This window comes from Scyliorhinus torazame, chromosome 2 (assembly GCF_047496885.1).
Source record: "Scyliorhinus torazame isolate Kashiwa2021f chromosome 2, sScyTor2.1, whole genome shotgun sequence".
Taxonomy (NCBI): Eukaryota; Metazoa; Chordata; class Chondrichthyes; order Carcharhiniformes; family Scyliorhinidae; genus Scyliorhinus; species Scyliorhinus torazame.
Window position 1 is genome coordinate 369,080,603 of NC_092708.1, and position 24,730 is coordinate 369,105,332.

General features: G+C 43.7%; 1 protein-coding gene across 6 annotated transcripts in view; it reads left to right on the forward strand.

The window, feature by feature from the left end:
- Window positions 1–24,730, forward strand: part of vrk1 (VRK serine/threonine kinase 1) — a 105,229-nt gene that overhangs the window by 4,424 nt on the left and 76,075 nt on the right. For 4 of the 6 annotated variants that reach the window (XR_011938503.1, XM_072492920.1, XM_072492930.1 and 1 more), the window contains exons 2-3: window positions 17,996–18,155; window positions 24,326–24,381. Coding sequence is in view for 5 of the 6 variants with exons in the window: in XM_072492920.1 (XP_072349021.1) it covers window positions 17,996–18,155; window positions 24,326–24,381 (216 nt within the window). In the remaining variant the exon portion in view is untranslated. Of the gene's footprint in view, window positions 1–8,141; window positions 8,410–11,060; window positions 11,203–17,995; window positions 18,156–24,325; window positions 24,382–24,730 lie in introns of those variants that run through there. The other 2 variants (XM_072492897.1, XM_072492905.1) reach the window with 2 other exon arrangements.

The window sequence follows — 24,730 nt, forward strand, 5'->3', positions numbered from 1 at the left end:
GCCCAGTAATAATTACTAAAATTTGGCAGCGCCAGCTGCCCTCTCCCCGGCTCCGCTTGAGCATTACTTCCTTGCCCGTCCAGACGATGCCCATAATCACACTGTTGACCCGCTTAAAAAAGGACCGCGGAATAAAAATGGGGAGACATTGAAATACAAATAGGAACCTCGGGAGGACCATCATTTTCACCGTTTGTGCCCTCCCGGCCAGCGACAACGGGTGCGCGTCCCATCTCCGGAAATCGTCCTTCATTTGGTCCACTAGCTGGGCCAGATTCGATTTATGCAGCCGGTCCCATTCCCGTGCCACTTGGATGCCCAGGTACCTAAAACTACCCCTTACTGACCTAAGCGGCAGCTCCCCCAGTCGCCCCTCCTGTCCCATCGCCTGAACCACAAACATTGCACTCTTATCCATGTTTAGCTTATACACCGAAAATCGGCCGAATTCCCCTAAAATCTTCATGATTTCCTCCATCCCCTCTACTGGGTCCGAAATGTACAGAAGCAGATCATCCGCATAGAGTGAAACCCTGTGCTCCACGCCTCCCCCGGACCAGCCCCTTGAAGCTCTCAGAGCGATTGCCAACGGCTCTTTAGCCAGCGCAAACAACAGTGGGGCGAGGGGGCATCCTGTCTCGTCCCCTGATGCAGTCTAAAGTCATCCAAAATTGGTCCATCACATTCCTGACATGTGCCTTGTAGATAGATGGTGGATAGGCTTTGGGGAGTCAGGAAGTGAGTTACTCGTCACTGACCAGCTCTTGTGGCCATATTTATACTGGCTAGTCCAGTTCAGTTTCTGGTCAATGGTGACCCCCAGGATTTTGATAGTGGGGTATGAGCGATGGTACTACTATTCAATGTCTAGGGGTGATAGTTTGATTCACTCTTATCGGAGATGGTCACTGTGTGGCATGTGCCACTTGTCAGCCCAAGCCTGGGCATTGTCCAGGACTGCATTTGTACGTTGATTGCTTCAGTGTCTGAGGAGTCAGGAATGGTGCTGAACATTGTGCAATCAACAGCGAACATCCCCACTTCTGACCTTATGTTGGAAGGAAGGTCATTGATGAAGCAGCTGATGATGGTTGAGTCTCGGAAGCCACCCTGAGGATCTCCTACAATGATCTCCCAGGGCTGAGATGACAGACCTTCAATAGCCACAACCATCTTCAATTATGCCAGGTATGACTCCAACTAGTGGAGAGTTTTCCATCTGGTTCCCATTTGCATCCAGTTTTACTAGGGCTCCTTGATGTCATACTGGAGAAAATGTTGCCTTGATGGCAAGAGCAGTCACTCTCCCATCACCTCTGGAGTTCAACTCTTTTGTCTATTTTTGAACTAAGGCTGTAATGAGATCAGGAGCTGAGAGACCCTGGCGAATTCAAACTGAACGTCTGAGAAGTTTAGTGGCTGGACAGAGTGAGGCCAACAGCGTTGGGAAAATTCTCGTACCAGCTGAGGTTATTCATGAAAACCCATCTTCTCAACCTTGCTCCTCGTCTGAGCTGTGGTGATCCTCCGGTTAAATCACCACCAGTCAGCTCTCCCACATGTGGTTGGTTGTGTGGGACTATGGCGACTTTATTTTATTGCTCAGTAAGTGCTACTTGATAGCACTGTTGATAACCCTTTCCATCATGTGGAGGGTGTAGCTGTCCCCATGCAGAGATGGGGTGATGGATGGAGTGGGTGAAGCTGCTCCCATGCTGGGGGGGATGGGTGGGGCACTGCTGTCACCACACTGGGTTGGGGTGTGTGCAGATGTCCCCTACCAGCGGTGGGTGGGAGGGTTGTCAGTGTGGGTGCCTGGTGTAGTTGTCCCTGCACCTTTGCTGCTACTGCAGGGACCACTCCCAGTTTCTTTCTAGTTTCAACTGGGCAGTGAGAAAGTTTCCCAACTCGCTCATTGTCTTCAGGATGTTTTACTGGGACTGGTAAAGCAAGGCAGACATTGTGTCATCCATTCCATAAGAGCAGAATTAGGCCACTCGGCCCATCGAGTCTGCTCCGCCATTCAATCATGGCTGACATTTTCTCATCCCCATTCTTTGTATCATCTGCACACTTCGCAACAGTGCCTTCAGTTCCTTCCAGATCATTAATGTATATTGTGAAAAGCTGTGGTCCCAGCACAGACCCCTGAGGCACACCACTAGTCACTGGCTGCCATCCGGAAAAAGATCCCTTCATCCCCACTCTGCCTTCTGCCAGTCAGCCAATCCTCTAATCATGCCAGGATATTACACTTAACACCATGGGCTTTTAACTTATTTAACAGTTTCCTATGCGGCACCTTGTCAAGGGCCTTCTGGAAATCTAAATAAATAACGTCCACTGGTTCTCCTTTGTCTAATTTCCTTGTTACCTCCTCAAAGAACTCTACAGATTTGTCAGACATAACCTCCCTTAGACAAAGCTGTGCTGACTCGGGCCTGTTTTACCATGCACTTCCAAGTACTTCGCAATCTCATCTTTAATAACAGACTTTAAAATCTTACCAATGAGCAAAGTCAGGCTAACCGGCCGATAATTTCCTGTCTTCTGCCTGCCTCCCTTCTTAAACAGTGGTGTTACATTAGCCACTTTCCAGTCCTCTGGGATCCTTCCTGCCTCCAGTGATTCCTGAAAGATCATCACCAATGCCTCCACAATCTCCTCAGCTATCTCTTTTAGAACCCTGGGGTGTAGTCCATCCGGTCCAGGTGATTATCCACCTTCAGACATTTCAGTTTCCCCAGAACCTTCTCCTTCGTAATGGTCACTTCACTCACTCTGTCCCCTGGTTCTCCTGGAGCTCTGGCATCCCACTGGTGTCTTCCACTGTGAAGACTGATGCAAAGTAACTATTCAGTTTGTCTGCCATTTCTTTGTTTCCTATTATTACTTCTCCAGCCACATTTTCCAGTGGTCCAATGTCTATTTTTGCCTCTCTCTTACCTGTTTGACTTGGCAAATTCCTTACATTTGGAGGAAATATAATTCACCATCAGAGGATCGGAAGAAGGCTTTGACAATACATGGAAGCAATTCACCAACCTCTTCGAGAACCTGTTCGTGACCTGCAACTAATGGGGGCGGTTCCTTTTGTTCATGGGCCATCCAAGGTGGCCACCATCGCCTTCCACTTTCCAGCTGTCCCCATGTGCAACATGTTGCAACCAACATTCTAACCCTCTCCCCTTCCCCCCACCTAATCCCAAACCCCCCTGTGCCCTTCTGCTCTTGTCATTCCCTTTCCCCTCCCCCACCCTTCCTCATCTGCTTGTCCCCCTGCCCCCCCCCCCCCCCACATTGCTGTTTTGCCCCCCCTCCCCCCTGCTAGACACTCCCTCCCTTTTTACTCCCATATACTAGCCTGCTCCCCATGGTGGTGCCCCCCCCACCTCAGATAAACTCCCTCCGGTATGTTATAGTAATATTCTTTGCTGTTGAATGTAACTCATAGTCTCGCTGGGTACAGCATGCCAACCCCCACCTTACTTTTGAATAAAGCTGCTTTGGCCCAGTTAAACTCCACCCGGCGCTTGGCCAGATCGGCTCCAATATCTTGGTAGGTGGGGATTTTGTCAGCTACACGACCATGTGCTCCTCACCCAGTTAAGTACCCGCTCCTTATATTGAAACTTGTGTCGTTTTGTGATTATCGCTCCTGGTGGATCTCCTGACTAGGGCTTTTGCCGGCGCGACCTGTGGGCCCAGTCTACCTCTGGGGGTTTGGCGAAGCCTTCCTCTCTGACCAGTTTCCTGAATATTCTAGCGACGCATTCTGTTGGGTTCCTGCCCCCTCAGGTTCTGTCGACGGGACCTATTCCCCTGGTCAGCAACGTTCCCCTTGAGCGTTTTTTGGGTTGTTACCAACCTTGCCGTTTTTGAGCAAGGCGATCTGCTCGCCCTGGTCGGTGGCCGGTTGCTCCAGGTCCCGCACCGTCACTTCCTGGGTCTCCAGTCTCTGCTTCGCTCTTTCAATCGCCTCTTGCGGGGGCCAGTGTGGTTTCAATAGCCAACCTCATGGCTGTCATAAGGTCCTCTTTTATTGAGTCCCTGTGTTTCTGGAGCACTATCGAGAGATGCTCCATTGACGGGTGTGTGGCGTTTGTTTTGGCTAGCCTGCTCGGTCCGCTGTGCTCAGCTGTGCTTCATCCCCCATCCCCCCCAAGTCCCTTCACTCTGAGATTGGGGTCTTCCTTTCTCGGGTTTTACGATTTTTCCGGCTCCGTGGTTGATCGACATGTCGATTGGTTGGTTGTTAGCTGGGTGTGAGGTTGGGGGGGATTTTGTTTCAGTTTGACCGGTTAAAAGGACCTTGTAAGAGCAAACCACGTGCGACCGCTCAGCTCATGGCCGCCACCGGAAGTTCTATATTGGAGAAACCTGAGGGTTTAAAAGCAGACAAACCCCTGCAACCTGATTTCCTACATCCGAGGGTTCTAAAAGAGGTAGTAACAAAGGTAGTGGATGTTCCAGTGATGATTTTCCAAAACACCGAATTCCAGGATGGTCCCAATGGAATGGAAGTTGACAAAGTTAAGGCCTCTATTTAGGAAATGAGGGAGAGAGAGAAAAGGGGAAACTGCAGGCCTGTTACACAGGCATCTGTCATCGGGAAATCCTGGAATCTATTATTGAGGAAAACTCAGCAGTACAATTAGAAAATAATTTTGTGGTTTTACAAAAGGGAGATTCTGTTTGAGAAATTTATCAGAATTCTTTTGAGGATGTAACTAGTAGTGGAGACAAAGGAGAACTAGCAGATATTGTTTACTTGGATTTCCAAAATGGATTTATTAAGGTGCCACCCATAATGTTAATACACATGATAAGGGAAGGGTGCACAGGTTTGGGGTAGTGTATTAGCATAGATGGAGAATTGGTTAATGGGCCAGAGTCGGAGAGTAGGGATAAATGGGGCATTTTCACATTATCAATTTGTAACTAGTGGAGTGCCCCAAGGATCAGTGCTGGGGCTTTAGCCATTTATAATCAAAATTATATCTCAATTGAAGCGACAGAGTACTGGATCCATGTTTGTTGCTGATACAAAGCTGGTCCGACTGTTATCGGTGAGGAGGATACAAGTTGGAGAGTTGCAGGAAAGTAAATGGGCAACAAGGTGGCTGATATCTAATGTAATTGTGAGGTTAATCACTTGGGTTGCAAGAGTAGAGAAGCAGAACATGTTTTCAAAGTGTTGAAACGTTTAAATGTTGATGTTCAAAAAGACTTTGGTTGCACAAGGAACACAAAGTAAGCAGCAAGCAATTAGGAAGGAACGTGGCATGTTGAATATAATCTAGGTTTACACCTCCACTAGTGTGTATCAGCAAAAACATTGTTTTACTATTCAAAGTAATTAGTATTTGCCATCCATTTAATAGGATGAGTTCCATGTGCACTTTCTTTGGAAATCAATACCTAAAAAAATGGGAGAAATTTGTTCTTGGAGCTGAGAATGTTGAAGGGTAATTTACTAGAGGGGTTCAGAATTAGGAATTGGTAAAAAAATAATAAGAACTATTTCCATTGGGAAGCTTGTAAAGCCTACAGGCAGTTTTTTCATCAGGAAGACTCCATTGGCAAATAGTGTTAAGGAAAATCCCAAGGCTTTTTACACGTACATAAAAAGCAAGAGAGTAGCCAGGGAAAGGGTTGGCCCACTGAAGGATAGGCAAGGGAAACTATGTGTGGAGCCAGAGGAAATGGGCGAGGTATTAAATGAATACTTTGCATCAGTATTCACCAAAGAGAAGGAATTGGTAGATGTTGAGTCTGGAGAAGGGTGTGTAGAAAGCCTGGGTCACATTGAGATCCAAAAAGACGAGGTGTTGTGCGTCTTAAAACATATTAAGATACATAAGTCCCCAGGGCCTGATGAGATCTACCCCAGAATACTGAAGGAGGCTGGAGAGGAAATTGCTGAGGCCTTGACAGAAATCTTTGGATCCTCACTGTCTTCAGGTGATGTCCCGGAGGACTGGAGAATAGCCACTGTTGTTCCTCTGTTTAAGAAGGGTAGCAAGGATAATCCAGGGAACTACAGGCCGGTGAGCCTTACTTCAGTGGTAGGGAAATTACTGGCGAGAATTCTTCGAGACAGGATCTACTCTCATTTGGAAGCAAATGGATGTATTAGCGAGAGGCAGCACGGTTTTGTGAAGGGGAGGTCGTGTCTCACTAACTTGATAGAGTTTTTCGAGGAGGTCACAAAGATAATTGATGCAGGTAGGGCAGTGGATGTTGTCTATATGGACTTCAGTAAGGCCTTTGACAAGATCCCTCCATGGTAGACTAGTACAAAAGGTGAAGTCACACGGGATCAGGGGTGAGCTGGCAAGGTGGATACAGAACTGGCTAGGTCATAGAAGGCAGAGAGCAGCAATGGAAGGATGCTTTTCTAATTGGAGGGCTGTGACCAGAGGTGTTCCGCAGGGATCAGTGCTGGGACCTTTGCTGTTTGTAGTATATAATAATTTGGAGGAAAATGTAACTGATTAGTAAATTTGCAGACGACACAAAAATTGCGGATAGCGATGAGGACTGCCAGGGGATACAGCAGGATTTAGATTGTTTGGAGACTTGGGCGGAGAGATGGCAGATGGAGTTTAATCCGGACAAATGTGAGGTAATGCATTTTGGAAGGTCTAATGCAGATAGGGAATATACAGTGAATGGTAGAACCCTCAAGAGTATTGAAAGTCAGAGAGATCTAGGTGTACAGGTCCACGGGTCACTGAAAGGGGCAACACAGGTGGAGAAGGTAGTCAAGAAGGCAGACGGCATGCTTGCCTTCATTGGCCGGGGCATGGAGTATAAGAATTGGCAAGTCATGGCGCAGCTGTATAGAACCTTAGTTAGGCCACACTTGGAGTATAGTGTTCAATTCTGGTCGCCACACTACCAGAAGGATGTGGAGGCTTTAGAGAGGGTGCAGAAGAGATTTACCAGAATGTTGCCTGGTATGGAGGGCATTAGCTACGCGGAGCGGTTGAATAAACTCTGTTTGATCTCACTGGAATGATGGAGGTTGAGGGGCGACCTGATAGAGGTCTACAAAATTATGAGGGGCATAGACAGAGTGGATAGTCAGAGGCTTTTCCCCAGGGTAGAGGGGTCAATTACTAGGGGGCATAGGTTTAAGATGAGAGGGGCAAGGTTTAGAGTAGATGTACGAGGCAAGCTTTTTTACACAGAGGGTAGTGGGTGCCTGGAACTCGCTACTGGAGGAGGTGGTGGAAGCAGCGACGATAGTGACATTTAAGGGGCATCTTGACAAATACATGAATAGGATGGGAGTAGAGGGATACGGACCCAGGAAGTGTAGTAGATTGTAGTTTAGTCGGGCAGCATGGTCGGCACGGGCTTGGAGGGCCGAAGGGCCTGTTCCTGTGCTGTACATTTCTTTGTTCTTTGAAAGCAGATTCAATAGTAACTTTCAAAAGGGAATTGGATACCTGTTTGAAAAATGACAAATCACAAGTTTTTAGGGTAAAGAGCTAGCTCAGGCAGGATGGGTTGAATGGCTATCTGTGCTGTTTCTGTGCAGGTTCAGCAGCCGGAATCACGGGAGAGCTGGTCAGCCGTTGCAATACCAACTGATCTAGCTGGCAGTAATAACAGTGAATGCTCCCGAAAAAGACTGAGCTTTAGTGATCAGATAGAATGCAATCAGCAGTGCTTGTTAATAGTTTGGACTCATCAGCTGATGTCGGTTATGTCATGGGTAGAGTAGATTTTCTACCATTATGCAAAACAGTTGAGTCTTTTTTTTTTGTCATAAAGAGAAGTACTCCCTCCTCCTAAATGTTCTTTAATGGTTTGAAAAAAAAAATCCACCCAAAACCATAGACTGTATTCTTTGCTTAATCTATTTTCTCTGATGCTTGTCTGTAGATGATTATATTCAAATACTGTTATAAATCTGCCTTTGCATCCTGATTTGGTAAGAAATTTGTGATTGGGAGACAGAAGAGCATCACATCATAAAGACCATCATGTCATGACTGTTGTGATGTCACTTCAAGTGATATTAAATTCAGACTTGCACTGAGTAAGTTGTTCTGTGAAATCAAAACCAACTATCTTTTGCTGAATATGGCACTAGTGCGTTCTTAGGACTTGTGATGACTGCAAATTATTGGAATTTTGTATTTTGGTTTATGATGCGTCACCTTTGATTGTGTTATAATATATTACGAGGCTGAAAAAGCAATTGTATTTATGTAACTTCATGAAGTATGACCGTGAAAGTTAAGTGACCTTATAATCACTCCGACCTTCTCTTAACTCCCTTCCTGTATAGTTTATTTCTTGCTTGTATCTCCTGTAAGTGCCAGTGTTATGGTTTCTGGTCTCTATGTCCCGCAGTACTAAAAGAGAATTATCGTAGACCAGGATTGTAATGAGGTGAGTTGCTAAGAAATATGAATTGAGAGAGACGTAACAGTTTGCTGATGTGCAATTCTTTAAAGATTGTCCTGTAACGCGGTCAAAGCTTATTGTTTAGAATGCATCTTCCTCCCAGAAAATGCTTTAGATAGGATTGAAAAATGTTTTATTCATTCACTAGTATCTTGCATTTATGTCAGAACTGGCATTCATTGCCTGTGCCAGTTGACCTGAGAATGTGGTAGGAGGCCACCTGCTTGAACCACTAGTCTGCTAATGGTGGTGGCTTGGCACAACTAAGTGGCTTGCTATGCCATTTGAGAGGACATTTTATAGTTAGCCATGTTAGTGTGAGACTGGAGTTTCAAACCAGACAGCATAAAGACAGCAGATCTTTTTCCCCATTGGACATTAGTGGACCACTTTGTCTTTCAGACAATCCAGTGGCTTCATTAATGCTCACTTTTTCACTAGGTTGCCTGTAAATGCAGTTGCAAAGAAAAATCTGAAAATTTATTCCCATCTGCTCTGCAGGTTTTAAAGTCTTTGCTGCATCATTATACGAGGTCACTAGTTCAGCTACATCATTACAATAATGCACTTGATCAACAATTAAGGTCGTCATAACAGTCAGTCTTAGAAGTTGAATTCACTGCAGTATCAAAGCATGTTTTCAATATGCATCAATTTAGAAGGAGGAAACTTCTTAGGAAATACATTTCTAAAGTCTCCCAAAATTAAGATGGTGGGAAGGGAAATCAAAAAGATTTGCATTTTGCTAGCACCTTCCACAATCCATGGCTGTAAGGCACTTTGAGACACACCCTATAATATGATCGTGCAGTGTAGTCACAAGTGTGCTGTATGGAACATTGGCAGTGAATATGCATACACAAAAGGCCCCATAAACAATCGTATGATAAAGGCCAGGTATTTTTTGTGGTGATTTTTGTTTCCGGAATAACGGCCAGTGCCGAAAACAGAATAGCAGGCAGGACTCTGGGGATACCTCCCTGCTTTTCAAGATGGTTTCATATAATCTTTTCCATCTACTTGAGAGGGCAGATGGGGCATGCCTTTAATACCTCATCCGAAAAACAGCACTTCTGATATTGCAGTGGCGAAGCAGCATAGATTTTGTATGCAGGTTTCTGAAATGAGACTTGAACCCCGAACATTTTGACTCTTGTGGTGAGAGAGCTCTGCCATTGAGTCCTCGCTGACACCTAGGAATAATATTACAGACAGTAGGTTGAACATTCTGACTTTAGGTGAGAGCTCTGCCACTGAGTCCCCGCTGACACCTGGGAGCAATGGTACAGACAGAAAGTGTGAAGGAACATTTAGTAAATATAATGTAGAGATATTCAGGTTAGACAAAAAAATAAGGAATACATTTTGTGTTTATAATGTGCTTTTCAACGTCCAAAGGATCACTTTTTAAGTGTAGTCATGTTTGACAAATCTATTAGCGTTCTTGGAGGATATAGTAGGCGGGGTGGATAAAAGGGATCCAGTAGATGTACTGCTTTTGCATTTCCAACAGCCATTCAGTAGAATGCCAGATAAAACGTTACTGCAGAAGTTAAGAGATCAAGGTTTTAAGGTAAAGTCGCTGTAGTCCCAGCTGACCATAGGCTGCTTTCCCCTTTGAGGGGGGAAGAGCTGACTGGTGGTGAGTATCACAGCACCTTGGGCGGGGGGCAAAGTTGAGAAGGCGAACCTTCATGAATTTAGGGGTGGTATATTCGCATAAATAGAGGATTATTGACGAACTAATGGGAAGCGGAGAGTTGGGATAAATGGATAATTTTCAGTTGGCGGTTCACTAATGGAGAGCTGCAGCAATTAGTGTCAGGGCATCTATTACTGCTCTATCTTGATCGACTTGGACAAGGTGACATTGTGGCCGATGATACAAATTTGTTGATACGTAGAAAGATAGAAAAGCAAATTATGAGGGCATACAAAGGAATCTGCAAAGGAATGTAGATGGGTTAAGTGAGTAGACAAAAATTTGGTAGATGGAATATAATGTAGGAAAATATGAGGTTGTCCACTTTGGCAGGAAGAATGGGAATAGAGAATGATTTAAATGGAGCGAGGGGGCTTGACAGGGTAGATGCTGTGGGGGGTGATCTTTTTCCCCCATGGGGGCGGGGTGCCTAGAATGACGGGGTTGGGGGGAAATCTTTCCTCTCATGGGGAATCTAGAATGAGGGTGTGGGGGGGGTTCTTTCCTCTCTTGGGGGAACCTCAAACGAGGGGACACAAAGGTGTCTCACATACTTGTCGGAGACGAGAATTTCTCTTAGAGGCTCTTTAGAAATCTCTTTCCCAGCAAGCAGTTGAGGGTGGGTAATTGAATATATTTGAGATTTTCGATTGACAAGAGAGTTATGAGGTCCAGGCAGGAAAATGGAGTTACGGCTATAATCAGATCAGCCATGATATTGAATGACCGAACAGGCTCAATGGGTCTAATGGCTCACTCTTATTTTTTATAATCTTGTGGTCATTGGCCTGTATGAAACATGATAGTCAATTCGCACATAACAAGGTTTAATGAACAGCAATGTAATAAGTGACCAGACCATTTATTGGCTTTGTTATTTAAGGGATGAATGTTGTATCGGACACCAAAATAACCCTTCCTACTCTTTGAATAGTGCCTTGGCATCTTATACATTCACCTGAAAGGGAAGACGGGGTCGATTTAACACCTTCAAACGACAGCGGCACCCAGAAACGCCACGTTATCAGTTTAAGTCTCTGGAGTGTGACCTGAACCCGCAATCTTCTAACAAAAAGGCAAGATTGTTTAGAGGGAATAAAAAGCTAACTTTAAAAAAAACTCATTAAAAGTGTACTGTAATGCATGGGAATGGTAAAATGGGAAGAGATACTCGAAGACTATGTTATTGAAGGAAAGTTGAATAGTTTTTGAAAGGAAACGTTATAAAATACAAAAGGTATTTATCACTGAAATGGGTCAGGGATAGAATAAAAGACTAAGGCTAGTCTGGCTTACTAACAAACTCTTTGAATGCCATTTTGGGCACAACGCATATAAAATGTTTTCAATGTTCAAGAAAGGAACAGCACAGGGAGATGATGACCATTTGCTGAGGAATGCTAAGGAACTGATTAGGGCCAGAAAAATAAATCATGAAGAAAGGGAAACAATGTTGAATGGTGCTTAGATGTGGTGGCGTACGGAATGTGAGCAAGGGAGTGATATCAGAATGATTGTGAGCAAGGGAGTGATATCAGAACGATTGTGAGCAAGGGAGTGATATCAGAGTGATGGTGAGCAGTGGAGTGATATCAGAATGATTGTGAGCAGTGGAGTGATATCAGTGATAGTGAGCAAGGGAGTGATATCAGAATGATTGTGAGCAAGGGAGTGATATCAGAGTGATGGTGAGCAGAGGAGTGATATTAGAGTAATGATGTGCATTCACCTGAGGAAGGAGCAGTGCTCCGAAAGCTAGTGATTTGAAACAAACCTGTTGGACTTTAACCTGGCGTTGTAAGACTTCTTACTGTGCACGCAAATATGTTAGCTGGGAAGTGGTGTCTAAGAAAGGTGAAGGACACTGGTTATTTTCAAGTGTTCATGAACATGGGAGAAATGCCACAATTGGAGGTGCAATGTACAAGTGAATGTAGATTGAAATACTTTAAAATCATAGAAGAGGACATATTGGGGAGATTGTTGATGCTATAGGTGGTTGATTCTGACTATTTTAATTCTGTTATGAATAATTTGCCACAAATGATTGTGAGTCACCTTTCCAATAGATTTCTAAGTTTACTGCACCTGACCAAATCCCAGGGGATCATAATTATGAAAGTGACTCCAATTTTCACAAAATCTTCACTTGGGAATCATAAAAATTGTAGACCTGTGAGCATTGCATTCGCTATTAGGAAATTGTTTGAAAATTTTGAGGAACAATGTAAATAATCAACTTGAGCATGAGCTAAGCCCAGAATATCACCGTTGATTTTGCAGTGCAAATCATACTTGATTAGTATATTGGACCACTTTGGGCGATTCTAGTTAGGGAAGGGACAGTAGATTGCAGGAAGGCATTTGACATTGACACTGATCAACCAATACGCTGCAAGAGGTTGCAAAAGTAAAATATGTTGGAAACCTGAAATAAAACCTGAAAATGTTGGAAATGCTCAAGGTAGGTTACATCTCTGAGTGAGGAACGGTGCTAGAATTTTGGGTTGATAACTTTTCGTAAGAACTGGAAAATGTTTGAGGCGGGTTTTAAGGAAGGGCGGAAGTAAGAAAAGGAGGAGGGGGAAATACCAAAGAGAAGGTCTGCGATATCGTGGATACCAGAGGAGATTAAATGATGAAAGCGATGATAGTATGAGGCAAAAGGAGATAGTAACTGGCAAATTGCAATCAAAAGATGTGTCCAAGAATAAGTGTAAATGGGATTTAGTAAAATCATTCCCAAGAGCTGATAAAGTGGGAGCAGAGGTTACAGTCAAAAGATGAGGCGGTCTTCCTTGAGCTTTCATTGAACTTCATTGGAACGGTGCAGCAGGATGAAGACAGATGGGCGATGAATTTAAAGTGACAAAAAGAAAGCTTGGTGTTACGCTTGGACTAAACAAAAAAATAATGGATAGAAAAATGTGACGGATAAAAATGTAGCCAAGGAAAAGAGTGAAACTGTTCAGAGGCCACAGCTTGATTGTTAGCCACAATATGGTGAACCTGTCACACCAGCAATGTCTGTAAAGGGGGAAAAAAAGGAGTAGATGAATAGTACCGTCGGAACTCTGCCTGTTTAATTAATTTGTTCTCACTGGAACGATGGAGCTTGAGGGGCGACCTGATAGAAGTCTACAAAATTATGAGGGCATGGACAGAGTGGATTGTCAGAAGCTTTTACCCAGGGTGGAAGAGTTAATTACTACGGGACATAGGTTTAAGGTGCGAGGGGCAAAGTTTGGAGAAGATGTGCAAGAGAATTATTTTTACACAGAGGGTAGTGGATGCCTGGAACACTCTGCTGGAGGAGGTGGTGGAAGCAGGTATGATGGCAACGTTTAAGGGGTGATTTGACAAATACATGAATAAGATGGGAATAGGGGGATACGGACCCCGGAAGTGTAGAAGGTTTTAGGTTAGATGGGCAGCATGGTCGGCGCAGGCTTGGAGGGCCAAAGGGCCTGTTGCTGTGCTGTACTTTTCTTTAAACCGAGGTTTTCTGCAAAGTGGACACTCAATCGGTGTTTGCTCTTCTCAATGTGAAAGAAAAGGCATTCTGAGCAACAAATACGGTATTGTAAATTGAAAGTATAGTCATTTGGTTGTACGTAACTTGACGATTGTTGTGGATGGGGGAGGGAAGAGATATTTTTTGTCGCAGCTTTTTGTCTTGCACTTATCAGGACGTGGAGATGCCGGCGTTGGACTGGGGTGAGCACAGTACGAAATCTTACAACACCAGGTTAAAGTCCAACAGGTTTGTTTCGATGTCACTAGCTTTCGGAGCGCTGCTCCTTCCTCAGGTGAATGAAGAGGTCTGTTCCAGAAACACATATATAGACAAATTCAAAGATGCCAAACAATGCTAGGAATGCGACTACACGATGACATTAATAAGTTCCATCCAACCATCAGACTCACCATGGACTACTCTCCAAAATCAGTTGCATTCTTGGACACACTCGTCTCCATCAAGGACAGTCACCTCAGCACTTCGCTTTACCGCAAACCCACGGATAACCTCGTGATGCTCCACTTCTCCAGCTTCCACCCTAAACAGATTAAAGAAGCCATCCCCTATGGACAAGCGCTCCGTATACACAGGATCTGCTCAGACGAGGAGGAGCGTAACAGACATCTACAGACGTTGAAAGATGCCCTCGTACGAACGGGATATGGCACTCGACTCATCGATCGACAGTTCCAACACGCCACAGCGAAAAACCGGACCGACCTCCTCAGAAGACAAACATGGGACACAACCGACAGAATACCCTTCGTCGTCCAGTACTTCCCCGGAGCGGAGAAACTACATCATCTTCTTCACAGCCTTCAACACGTCATTGATGACGATGAACATCTTGCCAAGGTCATCCCCACACCCCCACTACTTGCCTTCAAACAACCGCGCAACCTCAAACGAACCATTGTTTGCAGCAAACTGCCCAGTCTTCAGAACAGTGACCACGACACCACACAACCCTGTCATAGCAATCTCTGCAAGACGTGCCAGATCATCGACATGGATACCACTATTACACGTGAGAACACCACCCACCAGGTACGCGGTACATACTCGTGCGACTCGGCCAACGTTGTCTACCTCATACGCTGCAGGAAAGGATGTCCCGAAGCGTGGTACATTGGCGAGACCATGCAGACGCTGCAACAACGAATGAACGAACATCGCGCAACAATCACCAGGCAGGAATGTTCCCTTCCAGTCGGGGAACACTTCAGCAGTCAAGGGCATTCAGCCTCTGATCTCCGGGTAAACGTTCTCCAAGGTGGCCTTCAGGACCCGCGACAACGCAGAATCGCCGAGCAGAAACCTATAGCCAAGTTCCGCACACATGAGTGCGGCCTCAACCGGGACCTGGGATTCATGTCGCATTACATTCATCCCCCACCATCTGGCCTGCAAAATCCTACCAACTGTCCTGGCTTGGTACAATTCACACCTCTTTAACCTGGGGTTACCCCATCTCTGGATCTGTAAAGATTTAATCACCTGCTAATGCTCGCATTCCTAGCATTGTTTGGCATCTTTGAATTTGTCTATATATGTGTTTCTGGAACAGACCTCTTCATTCACCTGAGGAAGGAGCAGCGCTCTGAAAGCTAGTGACATCGAAACAAACCTGTTGGACTTTAACCTGGTGTTGTAAGACTTCGCACTTATCAGGACAGCTTGCAAGAACACCAATGTCAAGGGAAACGACAAATTTCAACTTAATGAAGAGATAATCTATAATCTTTATAATTGTCACAGGTAGGCTTACATTAACACTGCAATAAAGTTACTGTGAATAGCCCCTCGTCACCACACTCCGGCACCTGTTCGGGTACACAGGGAGAACTCCGAATGTCCAAATGACCTAACAGCACGTCTTTCGGGACTTGTGGGAAGAAACTGGAGCACCCAAAGGAAACCCACGCAGACACTGGGAGAACGTGTAGACTCTACACAGACAGTGACCCAAGCCAGAAACCGAACCTGGGAACGTGGAGCTGTGAAGCAAGAGTGCTAACCACTGTGCTACCATGCCACCGCAAAACCTAAGAGAAAACACCGTCCCTGAGTGGTTGCGAACCACCAACCTTTCAGTTAACAACCGAATGCACTAACCCATTGCGCCACAGAGACTGGGATAAAATGTGCTTTGCAGGGATTGTCCGGGCTTTGAACCTGGGACCTCTCGCATTTTATAGGAATGGAAACCCGTAAGCGAGAATCATACCACTAGACCAACGAGCCAACCACTCGTTGAAGAGAGTGTTAATTGGTTGGTAAGTGGATTCTGGTAGAGGCGTTACCATGGAGAATGCACCAGTTGATGGTGACTGACAGTTACTGTCTAGCATTGTTTGAAATTTCACGTTATGCCTGTTTCAGCTAAACAAACTAAGTGCCCGCCATCTGCTGGTTCATTCCTCAGGGCAATGCCTTGACCAATCAGCCAAGCTGTCTGGTTTAACTTTCAAACTATGCTTGGCAGTTAATTGATATTCTTGCGAATTGTCCTGATGAATGCAAGATGAAAAGCTTCAACAAAACATGTCTCTTTCAGCAATACTCAAATGGAAAGTAAAAGTAAATCGCTGTTTCACCTGCAAAGTGTTCTGGGCCCTGGATGTTGGGAAGGGAGGAGGCAGATGGTTGATGTTGCTCCTCCTAGGCTTGCATTGGAGGGGAAGGGCTGTTGTATAGATTGCAAAGTGGGCCAGGGTATTGTAGAGTGAAACAGCCATTCGTAATGCTGAAAGCCGAGGAGTGAAAGAAACTTGGTGTGAAAGAAATGGCAGAGGATGATCTGTTGAATGTGGATGGCAAGTAAGGGCATCACAGACCCTTTTGTGATTCTGGGAGAGGGAAGGGTGAGAGCAGAACTGTGAGCATTGAAACAAACATGGTTGAGGGAGTCATCAAGTGTACTTTGGTGGAATCCTCGGTTGAACGAAAAGGATAACATATTGGGGGCACTTGTATGGAAGATGCCAGCAACTGAACAGATGTGACGCAGAATCTAGGAGACTAAAATAATGTCCTTTCAGCATGCAGGTGTGAGTAATTTGGGGTTACAGTGGATGTTATAGCTTGTCCACAGCTCAACAGGATTTCACCAAACCACTGTTGATGGCTCCCTCAACCATGTTTGTTTCAATGCCCACAGTTCTGCTCACCCTGAGAAGTTGAGGTCTTAGGTGGACGATCAAAGATGGATGATATAAAGATGAAGGGAAAGTGGAAATTGGAACAATGCAATTCATTTTCCAGTTCAATGCAAAAGCTAACGAACATTGAAGCGTTCGTTAAAGTGGGGAAGGAGAGCTGAGGAGGATTGGAGCTCAAAATGTTCTCTGTATCTCATGAAAAAGCAGGCACGGGTAGGACCCAAATGGGTTCCCATAGCAACAGCTTTTATGTGGAGAAAATGAGTGGAGTAATAGAAGCTATTTAATGTGAGAACAAGTTCAACCAGGCATAGGAGAACAATGGTAAATGTTCAACTCGGCATAGGAGAACAATGGTGGTGAATGGAGACTGATTGAGCCTCAGTTCAAAGAAGAAACAGCAAATCCTTGGGCTGTATTGATGGGGGGTGGAAATGCAGAGTGATTTGACCTCCATGGTGAAAAGGAGGTGGTTAGGACCCAGAAACTGGAAGTTGTTGGTGGCAGAGGTGTGGGAAGAGACTACAAGGAGGGGTGGGATGTCAAGATAGGAAGAAATCAATTCAGTGGGGTAAGGACATTGGGTCTCGTACGGAAATGCAACAGGTTATCTGCTCAGTTCTTCTTGTGGAACCTCGCTGCATGAAAATTGGTTGCCGTACTGCCGACATTCGACACCGTCACCACACTGGAGAAGTAATATGTTGGTTGTGAAGCACTTTGGAATGTCCTGTGGCTGAGAAAGGGACTGTATAAATGCCAACTTTTCTTGTGCCGTATTCTATTGGGTAGAGGCGCTTATTTACAAATCCTTAAAGAATGTATTTGGTTTTGTTTCATTCCCCAATTAGGATGTGATGGAGAGTAACAACTCAGGCTGGAGGTGTAACTAGCAAATCAACATGTTCTGAGATGCCCATGTGCTATCTGTTGGTAATTAACTTGTCTGTCTTAGGGACCTGCCTGGGAGTAAATTGCGTCTTGGCCTAGAAATGGTTTCTGATTAAGTATACAGAAAACCCCTTGTATTAGAATTTCTTGAAGTATTGCTGACAAACTTACTGCTTGAGGATTTATTGTGGCAACTCTCAGCATCTCCACTTCTGCTGTAAGGAATTGAAATTGTATTAATTATTCCCTTACATTTAAGTATTCTTTATTTCACAAGATGTATTTTTAAAATTTTAGATGCCTCCCAAACGTCCTGCAGCTGTCAGAACAAGAGCTCCACCGAAGAGAAAAATGGCAGAGGAACTTAAACCAGGAGAAGTGCTGACTGACACTGCAAAAAAGCAATGGAAAATTGGGAAGCCAATCGGGAAGGGTGGATTTGGCCTCCTATACCTGGGTAAATACAGACCACAGACTCATGGACTTAGAGTGATTATCATGTGGGATTGTTGTACTAACTGTCGGGCTGATTTGTCTAAAACACCTGAAACCTAAGGTTTAACTGCTCTCAGTTTGATAATTGTAAAGTCAGTTTCTGATGTTAGAAGACTATAGTTCAGGAGTGATAGATACAAGTGAATTCCACCATGAATGGGATTAAGTAGTATCCTACAGAGAATATTTTAAGTGACTTATTGTGCAGTTGATAAATGGCAGTTTTCTGAAGTTCATGCCAGGAATATCCTAGATTGTATCATTTTTTTCCCGTGTTAGCCATTCCCTTTTGGTATGTCAATAGCACAGTTCAACATAAACCTCTGAGAGATGCCTTGAGGCACAGGAGTATAATAAAAGGAAATAACAATGGGCCTAGACAGAAGAAGGGGTGGAGGATATTTGGAGGTCAAAGTGGGGTCATTGTTTGGGTCGGGGATTAATGAGGTAATGAGGGGGTGTTGTAAGGGGTAGTTGGGTTGGAGGGGGAGTTGGCAGAGTCCGTGTGAATGATTGGGGGAGGTTGGTTCTGTAGTTACCCAGGACTGGGTTTTAATCTATCTGGGTTTTAATATTTCCTGGGCAACAATCCAGGTGAATACTGCGGAACCGTCCAAAGTCTCCAACTCTAAACTCCGAGTTGGAAAAATTCTCTCAGGGTCTGGGAGCAGGGAAATTGCCCTTTGGAAATTGAAACTGAGCAAGGGTGTCAATTTCCACACCAACCTGAAATTGTTCTTGAGAGCTGAGCTTTTAATCTTGATAGAAACAAATTTCAGATGGCATTGCAGGGATGGATATAAAAAATACCCCTCAACTCTGATATGGTAAATACCTTCTATTCTTGAGGTGGCCTTGCTGCAAATTCCAAATGAAGGAAAAGAGTAGCTTTGTTTGTCAGTGCATTGTGTCTCAGCTGAGAGTTTTGGAGCTGGCAATATATTTTTGCAAGCATTCATTCACACGTAATTCTGTGCTGGATATTAAGCTTTCCTTGCTGAGAAAAGGGCTGAAAAATGATTTTAGAAAGTAGTGAAATGATGATCATTGTAAGCACCTTGGAGAGTTCTTTGGATAATCTTCCAGATGAAGTATAATGCAAACTTTGAGTGGAGCTGATGGGTGTGCCTATTCTGCTAAATGACTGCATATACTTCTGCACTTAAACAATATGCCAATCTTAATGAGTCACTTCCTTTCTTTGAGTCCCTTTTGAACTTGTAAATGTTGTGAACTGGTATAATACATTGATAAACATTTTACACTTTAAACATTAACATATAATTTAACTAACTAGCTGACTACTTAAAAGTAGTACATTTCATTAATCGTGTTTTCCAGGACCCTGAAACACATTCTGCAGTTAAGTAGGTTATACAATTATGCAATCTTTTGCAATTAATCAAGGAGTAGTTTGATGTGCTGGTTCCTTGGTTCATGTTTTTGTGTCTCCTCTGTTTTTAAAATGATGTAATTAATGTAAGTTGACCACAGTACTAAAATAATTAGAATGCCAAGCTAACAGCAATTTAGAATTACAGCAATTGTATTTTTAAAGTTTAAAGAAATTGTGAATTCAATTATCTTGTCTGTTTGGTTTGAATTTGATTCCTGCTTAGAATTAGTTTAATTAATAAAGAAGTAAATAAATCCGATTCCATTTGGATGAGAAATAAACAGGTATCAGCTTGGAGGCTTGTGAGTGTGTATATAACACTGTAAAGAAATATGATTGAAGTAGGAGGTGCAGTTGTGGGAAAATGCTTTTGGATTCAATTTATGATTAGGCAGATAGGCATTGATGACTCCCAGAACTAAGAAGTCCTTTAAGATCCCTGTGGGATCTTAACTCATGACGATTGGATTAGGCATCAGAGAACTGCTGGAACCGCAGCTCATATTTGTGCCTTTAGGAAAGGAAAGAAACCACCAGTGCCATGTGCCAAAATAATACATCAAAAGGTAACTGAATGTGGAGTTGGATACCAGGGCTGAATTTCTGATTTTGTCATTGATTTGCAAATAAAATGTATATTTAATTTATAATATATTTTATATCTTAAAGTTCTGAATGAAAATAACTATATTGTTTCCAGATTGAGAAACTAGCCAGGATCACTCAAATAGAAAACATCATTAAATTGTGGACATAGAAAAGGAGATGCATATCAAATTTCAAAGCTTAGCTATTTGTTTATCTTGCTCTGCATACTCCAGCTCCACAATGTGTGATCAGCAAACTTGCAAAGGAGGAAGACTTATCATGATGGTATGGAACTTGCTCGGAAAGTTATCATCTTACTCCGAATCGGAATAAATTGATTAATTTTTCTGAATTTTCTTTTGTTAATTTGCAATGTACGTACTTGTGTAATTTGCATATTGATTCCTTTTTTAGTTCCCTGGGAGTTCAGGTTAAAGATGAAGGGGGTGCCAGCTCTACAAGTCGGAATGTCGGAGAGATGGGGAAAACCAGTTTCTGATTCAAATCATAATTTCCTCATAATTTAAGGGAATGTTTCTCCATTTCTTTAGGCATTAACATATTATTACATGTGCATTTTTAGAAGAATTATTATTTGTATTAGTATAGAGTATAGAACATACAGTGCAGAAGGAGGCCATTTGGCCCATCGAGTCTGCACCGACCTACTTAAGCCCTCACTTCCACCCTATCCCTGTAACCCAATAACCCCTCCTAACCTTTTTGGACACGAAGGGAAATTTAGCATGGCCAATTCACCTAACCTGCACGATTTTGGACTGTGTGAGGAAACCGGAGCAAGCGGAGTAAACCCATGCAGATACGGGGAGAACGTGCAAACGCCACACAGACAGTGACCCAGCAGGGAATCGAACCTGGGACCCTGGCGCTGTGAAGCCACAGTGCTATCCACTTGTGCTACCGTGTGATTTGGTTTTAGATTACATGAAAATTTAAAGTTGAAGGAGCTCCTCTTTTTCCCCACATGTTCCTTTCTCCTTTCCTAAGCGATGAGTATTGTAAGAGTATAATCCCAAAGGACTCCATTAAATCGCACAGATATTCAGAGATCGTCATCCGGCTTCTCCAACATAAAGCACATCACAACTGACCCAAATACTACCTCACCTAACACATACCAATGCACACTTATCATTAGGAGTCAATCACATTTGATAACAATCACATTTTTAAAACCCTCCCTTATGTTGAAATGTACCAAATATAATTGCATATACTGCATCAAGTTTGGTGAAAAGGCATGGGTAGTTATCTGGAAATACTTATTATATTACACTTGCTTCAGGTTTTTGTCACGAGATGAAGAACAATTGGAACTTTAAAAAATTGTTTCAGCAATTACTCCTAGCACATTTAGGTCGTGCATACTTGGATTTGTGAAATCTTGTGCATGCCTAATTATTTTGGTTAGGCATATGGTTGCGTCACAGAAGCATTACATGTATAGAATCTCAGATTGTAGAATATGGAGTTCATGCACTCTCCTTAGAGGGGACATCAAATTATCTGTACAAAGCTGGGCAAGGGCCAAAATATTTCTTCCCCCTTCCTATGCTGCTGGAGTTTAACCAGCTTAAACTACAAATTATCAGCTGGTTTCCTGTAGTTTGCCTAGCTCAGATCATCCGACTTAGGACATAGAACATTACCGCACAGTACAGGCTGTTTGGCCATTGATGTTGCACCGACCTGTGAAACCACTCTAAAGCCCATCTACACTATTCCCTTATCGTCCATATGTCTATCCAATGACCATTTGAATGCCCTTAGTGTTGGTGAGTCCACTACTGTTGCAGGCAGGGCATTCCACGCCCTTACTACTCTCTGAGTAAAGATCCTACCTCTGACATATATCTGTCTTATATCTATCTCCCCTCAATTTAAAGCTATGTCCCCTCGTGTTAGACATCACCATCCGAGGAAAAAGGCTCTCCCTGTCCACCCTATCCAGTCCTCTGATCATCTTGTATGCCTCAATTAAGTCACCTCTTAACCTTCTTCTCTCTAACGAAAACAGCCTCAAGTCCTTCAGCCTTTCCTCATAAGATCTTCCCTCCATACCAGGCATCATTCTGGTAAATCTCCTCTGCACCCTTTCGAATGCTTCTACATCCTTCCTATAATGCGGCGACCAGAATTGCACGCAATACTCCAAATGCTGCCGCACCAGAGTTTTGTACATCTGCAACATGACCTCATGGCTCCGAAACTCAATCCCTCTACCAATAAAAGATAACACACCGTATGCCCTCCTAACAACCCTCTCAACCTGGGTGGCAACTTTCAGGGATCTATGTACATAGACACTGAGATCTCTCTGCTCATCCACACTGCCAAGAATCTTACCATTAGCCCAGTCTTCCTGTTATTCCTTCCAAAATGAATCACCTCACTTTTCTGCATTAAACTCCATTTGCCACCTCTCAGCCCAGCGCTGCAGATTATCTATGTCCCTCCTGTAACTTGTAACATCCTTCCGCACTGTCCACAACTCCACCGACTTTAGTGTCATCTGCAAATTTATTCACCCATCCTTCTATGCCCTCCTCCAGGTCATTTATAAAAATGACAAACAGCAGTGGCCCCAAAACAGATCCTTGTGGTATATCACTAGTAACTGGACTCCAGTCTGAACCTTTCCCATCAACCACCACCCTTTGTCTTCTTCCAGCTAGCCAATTTCTGATCCAAACTGCTAAATCACCCTGAATCCCATGCCTCCGTATTTTCTGCAGTAGCCTACCGTGGGGAACCTTATCAAACGCTTTACTGGAATCCATAGATACCACATCAACTGCTTTACCCTCATCCACCTGTTTAGTCACCTTCTCAAAGAACTCAATAAGGTTTGTGAGGCACGACCTACCCTTCACAAAACCGTGTTGACTATCTCTAATCAAATTATTCCTTTCCAGATGATTATACATCCTATCTCTTATAAACCTTTCCAAGATTTTGCCCACAACAGAAGTAAGGCTCACTGGTCTATAGTTACCTGGGTTGTCTCTACTCCCCTTCTTGAACAAGGGGACAACATTTGCTATCCTCCAGTCTTCTGGCACTATTCCTGTAGACAAAGGTGACTTAAAGATCAAAGCCAAAGGCTCAGCAATCTCCTCCCTAGCTTCCCAGAGAATCCGAGGATAAATCCCATCCGGCCCAGGGGACTTATCTATTTTCACACTTTCCAGAATTGCTAACACCTCCTTATGAACCTCAAACCCTTCTAGTCTAGTAGCCTGAATCTCCGTATTCTCCTCGACAACATTGTCTTTTTCCTGTGTGAATACTGATGAAAAATATTCATTTAGCACCGCTCCTATCACCTCGGACTCCAAGCACAACTTCCCACTACTGTCCTTGACTGGCCCTACTCTTACCCTAGTCATTCTTTTATTCCTGACATATCTATAGAATACTTTAGGGTTATCCTTGTTCCTACCTGCCAAAGACTTCTCGTGTCCCCTCCTGGCTCTTAGCTCTCTCTTTAGGTCCTTTCTAGCTAACTTGTAACTCTCGAGCGCCCTAACTGAACCTTCATGCCTCATCTTTACATAAGTCTCCTCCTTCCTCTTGACAAGTGTTTCGACTGCTTTAGTAAACCACGGTTCCCTTGCACGACCACTTCCTCCCGACCTGACTTGAGACACTGGCTCAAGTGTTAGATTACTAAATCGATCACAAAGGATTCATTTGGATGTGATCTCTCATAACCAGTCTTATGATCTTCAAACTTCTACCATGAAGGCAGACAATGTTTGTTATCTATTACATTTCCTTTTATTTCCTTATTCCACACAATGATTTCTCCTGTCTCTGCCTCTAAGGGTCTATCATTTAGTTTTACTAATCTCTTCCCTTTTACATACCTATAGCACCTTTAATAATCTGTTTTATGTCTCTTCCTCTTCTACACCATATTCTATCCTTTTATCAATTTCTTGGATGTTCTTTGAACGTTAAAATTTTCTTAATCCTCAGGCTTGCTACTCTTATTGACAATGTTAGAAACCTCGTTCTTTAATCTAATACGGTCTTTCACTTCTCTGTTAATCACAGTTTGGCCACTTTTCCTGCGGGTTTATATGGAACTATTATATTTATATTTTAACTTTGTTTTGTTTCAGCTGGTGAAAATTCTGCCGCAACAGTTGGAAATTGTGCGTCGTATGTCATTAAAGTGGTAAGTACAAGCACAGTTGGGCCTTTTTATGTTGATTTGTGAATATACATTGAAATGCATTAATGTGCTAACTTGTCATTTTTCGAGGTCTTGGAATGCACCATTCAGTTCTACTGTGCCTTACCGCTTGCCCTTTTGTAGAATGGTTTATGTCGAGAAACACGTTTGACCACAAATTGACGAGGTGGTGATCAGCACATCATAGAATTTACAGTGCAGAAGGAGGCCAATCAACCCATCGAGTCTGCACCAACCCTTGGAAGGAGATCCCTACATAATCCTATATCTTCACCATATCCCAGTAACCCCTCCTAACCTTTTTGGACACGAAGGGCAATTTAGCATGGCC